General features: G+C 38.9%; 1 protein-coding gene across 1 annotated transcript; it reads left to right on the top strand.

Annotated features, from left to right (window-relative positions):
- Positions 1-337: 337 nt before the first annotated feature.
- LOC139194827 (uncharacterized) lies at positions 338-6,050 on the top strand. The gene is made up of 2 exons (XM_070819746.1): positions 338-475; positions 5,529-6,050. Exons 1-2 carry the CDS (start codon positions 338-340, stop codon positions 6,048-6,050), a joined length of 660 nt encoding a protein of 219 aa, XP_070675847.1.
- The last annotated feature ends 878 nt before the right edge of the window (positions 6,051-6,928 follow it).

Raw genomic sequence — 6,928 nt, 5'->3', positions numbered from 1 at the left:
ATAATTACATTGAAGTTTGAGGGTGGGGATCCAAGCAGCACAGAGAATAAGACATGATGAATTTATAGATCTCTTCATGCATGACAAATAAGCCAATTCAACATACTGAGGCATTGAGACCATATACAAATTTTTATTCACAGATTCTTATCAAACATAGTTGCAAGGATATAGAAGCATACCTTTTCAATGCGGATCTGTGAGTCTTGATTTTTCCATGGAAACACACATACATTGGGCAATTTTCATTCATTTTCCCCTAATCTAAGCACTTGAGACAAAAATCGAAGGGAGATGGAGATAAAAACCACCTGTGAGTGTGTTAGACTAGAGCAGGATGCGATCTGCAGTTTCATTTAAGCAGGTTGTTGGTTTTGCTGCTCGAGGTGCTGGATTTCTGAGACATGGAGGCAGCAAGAAGATGAAGGAGGACATTGCATTGGAGTGGTGGCTGAGCTTGGATGCTTTTGGTTTGGTTAGGTTCTGAAATATGGAGGCTAGAGGTTTGAGAGCCCACGCGGCTCTGGGCTCGAGGTGGAATGTTTGCAGTTATGGATCGAAATAAGAAATGCGAGCTGATCATTCAACTCAAATAGACGAATGCTAGGGTACTTGACACGTGAGGGATGCACGTGTGGCTTTGTGTGTACGTGCAAGGAGAGCTTCTTGTATGCCTCCAGGTCTCGAGTTCGACTCCAGGTCAGCTTGTTCTTTTTCTTGTTTTTCTATTTTATTTGTTTTATTTTATATATATATATATATATATATATATTTTGCTGTTTCTTTGCCTATGTTATGTTTTAGTTCATTTTAGTTTTCTTTTATTTGTCTAGATTCATTTGTTTTTGTGTCTTAGGAATTTCTAGTCGTAAGTAGTCATTTTTATTTTATTTTTATTTATTTCCACACCTTGAGGACAATGTGTGATTTAAGTTTGGGGGTGGGAAATAAGAATTTTTTAGTCGAATAAAAAAAATTCATTCTTTTTAAGTTAATATCCATAGATTATGTTAAACATTAGAAGAAAAAGACATGGTGAAGATTAATCCCACAGTATAGTCTTTTCTATTTATATGTTCTTAAACACTAATTCATGAGTTATACTTTGAAAATTTGCACATTCACATCAACATGGTTTGTGGGGAGTGAGATTGAAACATTTACTTTTAGTCTAAGTTTATTTTTTATTTTTGTTTTAAGTAAAGTTGTTTATTATAAAAATAAATAAAGTAATAATTGTTCCACCCGAGGCTTTGCCTAGTAACCGGACCAGTCTTGCCTGATCAACAGTGATTCTCACGTCAAACGGTAGAGTCTTGGCATGGGGCAGGGTGGTTAGTTGGTTTCATAGCCTTTTCAGCTCGAGTTAATAAGTCCTTAGGGGTGTTCTACACCTAGTGCCCTAAAGCCTTTGTGGTTTGGGAGTCATTGACCTAAAACTCGCTACATGGGTTGGATTGAAAGCTTAAGTGAACTGACATTGCACGACCACTACTGTTACTAAAAAATTAAAAAAAAAATTTGAAAAAAAAAAGCAAAAGTCGAAAAAAGATAAAAAAAAAATATATGTGAAGTTAGTACGTGTGGAATAAAAAGGACAAGAGGTAAGGGTTTTAGTCGAGTCTCCTTAACTATGTTGGTTCACTTTACACCAAAGGAAGTTCATGAATTCTTTTCTAATTGATTCTAAATGGCTTAGACTCTGTGGTGGGATTAGTTGAAACTTTTGGAAAGATATTCTAATTTTTAACGTTTTCTATAGATTGCAACTTGAAGGTGAAATTTTTGTGTATTAGTTAGTTTTGTTTAAGTTTTTAAGTTTGATAGTTTTTTATTTTTGTTTTTGAGTTTTGTTTTACTTGAGGACAAGCAAAAAGCTAAGTTTGGTGGTATTTCAAAAGGTTTTCACAAAACTTAATGAGTCTTGCATGTTCACATTCGATCTGGACGCCACGGACGGGTTACATGTTAGATATACGTTCTATGTTGGAGGTTCCAAGTAGGGCATACTTTAGAAAAACCTAACCTTCAAAATATGCATGTGTAATTCATAAGTAATTGAAAGAACTACGTAGGATTGTTAAGGTGACGGCGGAACCCTAGTGCTCAAATTTTATTTTCAAAACTATTTTCTTTTGTTTATTTATTTTCCCAATTTATTTAATTGTTTTTAATTAAATTCGTTTTTAATATTTTAGATCATAAAATCATCTTTTTCTAAACTTTGTTTTCAAATAATTAATTAAGATTTGGTTTTAACATAAATTATTCATTTAATCCCTGTGGAGATCGATCTTGCTTGAGCTGCGATACTACGATAACCTTGTACTCTTGCAAGTATTTTAAAGTGTTTTTATCCCTACTTTTGCAGGTGGTAAAATCCTTATCAAGGAGTAAAAAAAAGGTGGAGAAAGCTAATAGCAAGACCAAAGCAGAAGGAGATCATGTGCCACAGAACCCCCATCCTAGAAAATACAGAATCTTGAGGAGAGCTCAAGAAGATATGATGATGATACCAACCCTGAGGTGGAGCCCGGAGCCAATCTGTTTTGGGACTATTTCGCCCGAGAGGGGGATACCCTCACCATTGCTAGTTGATACCCTTTGTAAAGATATGGACCAAGTGCAAAATTTTGGCATAACTTAGGAGAGAGTTTTGCCCGAACTAGTGCTACCAAAAGAAGCCCAAGACTAGTTGGATGAGTTTGCAGAGCATATCCGAGCCAAGGATAAAGAATTACCTGGACCCAGCAACTTCCACGTAAACATGACATATGTTTTATTCGCCATGTTTTTTCCCAAGCCTAATCAACCTTCAACAATGAAATGTGACTACTTGGTAACAAAACCCCTAATGGCACATGTTAGTGTTGAGGAAGCAGGGAAAAGAGAATCAAGCAAGATGGGTGTGCCCGAACTAGCAAGGAAGGAGCCCGATAGGGTATATACAGACGTGATGATCTTCAGTCGCCCAAATTTTTCCATGGCCAACCATTTCAAACCCATATATGTAACTGCTCATCTGGATGTGGTACCCTTTAAGAAGGTCTTGATTGATGGAGGGGCTGTGGTCAATGCGATACCATACAAACAGATGAAGAGAGCGTGCAGAAGCGAGGAAGATCTCATCCCTACAAATCTTACAGTTTCCAGTTTCTCGAGATCCATTACTAGTACTCATGGGATACTACCATTAGAAGTTGACTTGGGTTCTAAACAAATCATGCAGGCCTTTTTTGTTGTAGACAGTACTTCCACTTATGGAGCTTTACTGGGCAGAGATTGGATTCATCAAAGTCTTTATGTGCCCTCTACCTTACACCAACAAGTGGCGGTATACCATGAAGAGGGGAAAGCAAGGCCCGAATTCTACGAAATGGTAGAGGCCGAGTCACGGCCATTCCTCCCCACAGCAAACTTTGCAGAAGTCAACTTTTACAATCCCAGTGTTAGGATCCTTCAATGTTCATGAGCTGATAAGAACGGTCGCCCGACTAAGGCGAGAGCCTAAAAGCTTCAAAAGCAAGGATTATCTCTTACAATGGAAGAATATGACTAACCCCATATCATCCTGACTCCCCGACATTAGTAATGTCAGAACAAAAATGGATAGACCAAATGGTTGCAGTCAGGTCCTTAATAAAAAGACTGTTTGTGAATGAGAATGAAAGAAAAGAGGAAAATAAAAAATCAGCCAAGGAAGTAAAAGATTGGAATAGAAAGGCTTCAAGCAGCCCAAGTAGAGAAGAGGTAGAGTTTTTTGGGAAAGAGTTAGAATAAGTCATCCAGATGGCTGAATGTATATATGATCTGGATGGGCTAGAGAATTTTCCCGACAATCTAGAGTTGGTTGAATTTTTGTGTGTTGAACCTGACAAACCGCCCCTATAAGTACAAGACCCCTTGCAGACCATTGATTTGGGAACTAAGGGGGACCCAAGACCTATACAGATCAGTGGTTTGTTGGAAACCGAGGATCAGGCAAGGATTGTCACCCTTCTGCATGAATTTAAAGACTGTTTTGCTTAGCATTACACCGAGATGCCAAGTTTAGATCCAACCTTAGTAGAACACAGGATGCCTATTAAGGAGGGATTTAAACCTGTCAAGCAAGCACCACGGAGGATGTCAAAAGAGATAGAAGAAAAGGTCAAAGAAGAGATCGACAGGCTAGTGAAGGCTGGATATATTAGGTCTGCCAAATATGTCGAGTGGTTGGCCAACATTGTGCCTGTATTAAAAGTTATAACTAATGCGGTTAGGTGTTGTGTTAATTATAGAAATATTAATGGAGCCACACCTAAAGTTGAATCCTCATGCTCGTTGCTGACCTATCGATAGATGCAGTTGCCAAACACAAAGTTCTATCTTTCGTGGATGGGAATGCTGGATACAATTAAATAAAAATGGCTAAAGAAGATATACATAAAACGGCGTTTAGGTGCCCGGGTCATGTCGGAGCATATGAGCACTTGGTAATGTCATTCGGGCTCAAAAATGCTTGTACAACCTATCAAAGAGCAATGAACGCCATTTTTCATGACTTAATCAGCCACAGCATGGAAGTATATATTGATGACATCGTGGTGAAGTATACAACTGAAGAGCAGCATCTAATAGACCTCAGACACACCTTAACAAGAAGGAGGGTTTATAGACTGAAAATGAATCCAAAGAAATATGCTTTTGAGGTAAGGTCGGGCAACTTTTTAGGATTCCTTGTTCACCAAAGAGAGGTAAAGGTCAACAAAAACAAGGCTCCGGCAATAATGGAGACACCTCATCCTACTAATAAAGTACAATTGCAAAGGCTATTGGGAAAAATCAACTTCTTGAGGAGATTCATTACTAACTTGGCATGCAAGATTCAGCCGCTGACCCCTCTGTTGAGATTGAAAGACAACGAATAGTTTGAATGGGATCCACCACACCAAGAAGCCTTTAACAGCATGAAGACCTACTTGGCCTCTCCACCAGTACTTATGCCACCTCAAAGAGGGAAACCTTTAAAGCTTTATATTTCTGCCTCGGTGAAATCAATTGGAAGCTTGCTGGCCCAAAATAATGAAGGCGGGAGGGAACAAGCCATATAATGAAGGTAGAGACAAGATATACTCATATGGAAAAGTTGTGCTTGGCTCTGTACTTTATTGCTTGCAAGCTAAGACATTACATGTTGCCTTGCCACATCCACATTATTGCCAAAACTGATGTGATCAAATATATGCTATCAAAACCAATGTTGACAGGGAAAATTGGAAAATAGATTCTAGCATTATCCGAGTTCAGTTTTCAGTACGTGCCTCAGAAAAACAGTTAAGAGGCAGGCAATTATAGACTTCTTGGTTGAGCACTAAGAGTTCCAAGAAGAAATTATCAACGTCCTAGGAACTCTGGAAGTGGCCGGCGTGTGGATCCCACCAAAAGTCTCTTTGGGCAAAGAATAATGGATCCAGCAAGAGATAAAAATGCTAACTAGCCTTTGGATTACTCCCTGGATATTGTATTTTGATGGTTTCTGCACTCAGAATGCTGCTGGAGCTGGGATTGTCATCATTGATCCCAAACGTACTCACCACTGTTATTCATTCCTTCTAAATTATCAAGAGGCTACCAACAATCGGGCAGAGTATGAAGCATTGACAATTGGCCTAGAAATCTTGATAGAGTTGGGGGCAACTGAAGTTGAGGTGTTTGGAGATTCAGAATTTGTAATTAATCAGTTAAATGGAGAATACAAAAGCAGACATATCACCATGGCTGGTTATTACTTAGCGACCATTCAGTTGTTGAGTTATTGGGGCACTAAAGTATCAGTCAACTATATCCCTAGAGAGCCAAATGCAATTGCCAATGAAATGGCACAATTAGCTTCTGGAGCGCAAATCCAAGAAAGAAAGTTTGAGGGGGATATAGAAGTCCAGAAAAGAAATCTCCCTTCTATCTTTGAAAGGGGATTCAGCCTAGATATAATGACTGAAGAAATAAAGATTGAGGATTGGAAAACGCCTATTATCCAGTATTTAAACAATCCATCATTCCCCACATGAAAGAAAAATAGACAACAAACGACTAAGTATGTCATATGGGGTAAAGCTATGTTAAGAAATACTCCAGATGGACTTTTACTGAAGTGCTTAGGCCAAGAAGAATCCATAAGGGTAATGGCCAAAGTACATGAGGGAATTTGTGGTGCACATCAAGCTGGAACTAAAATGAGGTGGTTGTTCTGGCTGGAAATGGAGAATGATTGCAAAGCTTATGCCCGAGGGTGTGAAGAATGCCAGAGATATGGATTTTTCCAACATGTGCCCTCGGTACCCTTAAACCCCATAGTCAAGCCTTGGCCCTTCAGAGGATGGGCAATGGACTTCATCGGGCACATTCACCCAGCCTCTAACAAATGATAAACGTTCATAATCGTGGCAACGAATTACTTCACTAAGTGGATAGAAGCTTCAGTTGTGAAGACTATCATTTCAACTACAGTAAAAAAAGTCATTGAAACCACGATCTTACATAGATTTAGGGTGCCTGAAACAATTGTCACAGATCGCGGGCCATCTTTTATTTCAAAACAAGTAGAAGAGTTTGCCAGTAAGTTCAAGATAAAGATGGTTCAGCCTAGTCCTTACTACCCCAGTCAAACAGTCAAGCAGAAGCCAACAACAAGATCTTGGTGAACATTATTAAAAGAATGGTGGCCGAGAATCCAGAGAAATGGCATGAGAAGTTGGGAGATACTTTATGGGCTTATAGGACTTCCAAGAGGGCAGCAACTGGAATTATTCCATATGCCCTAACCTTCAGGCAAGATGGTGTGATCCCAATGGAAATTAATGTAAGCTCTGTCAGAATTCAAAATCAATTCGGGCTACACAATGAAAAGTGTACATTTAGCAAACTACATCATCTGAGAAAGTTCGAA

This window comes from Malus domestica, chromosome 03, assembly GCF_042453785.1.
Source record: "Malus domestica chromosome 03, GDT2T_hap1".
Taxonomy (NCBI): Eukaryota; Viridiplantae; Streptophyta; class Magnoliopsida; order Rosales; family Rosaceae; genus Malus; species Malus domestica.
This window is presented reverse-complemented; position numbering and strand designations above follow the sequence as displayed.

Coding starts and splice junctions, on each gene's coding strand:
- LOC139194827 (XM_070819746.1), top strand. CDS start 338: ATGCGATCTGCAGTTTCATTTAAGCAGGTTGTTGGTTTTGCTGCTCGA. Junction 476..5,528: donor GCTTGGATGCTTTTGGTTTG/GTTAGGTTCTGA, acceptor TTCTGCACTCAG/AATGCTGCTGGAGCTGGGAT.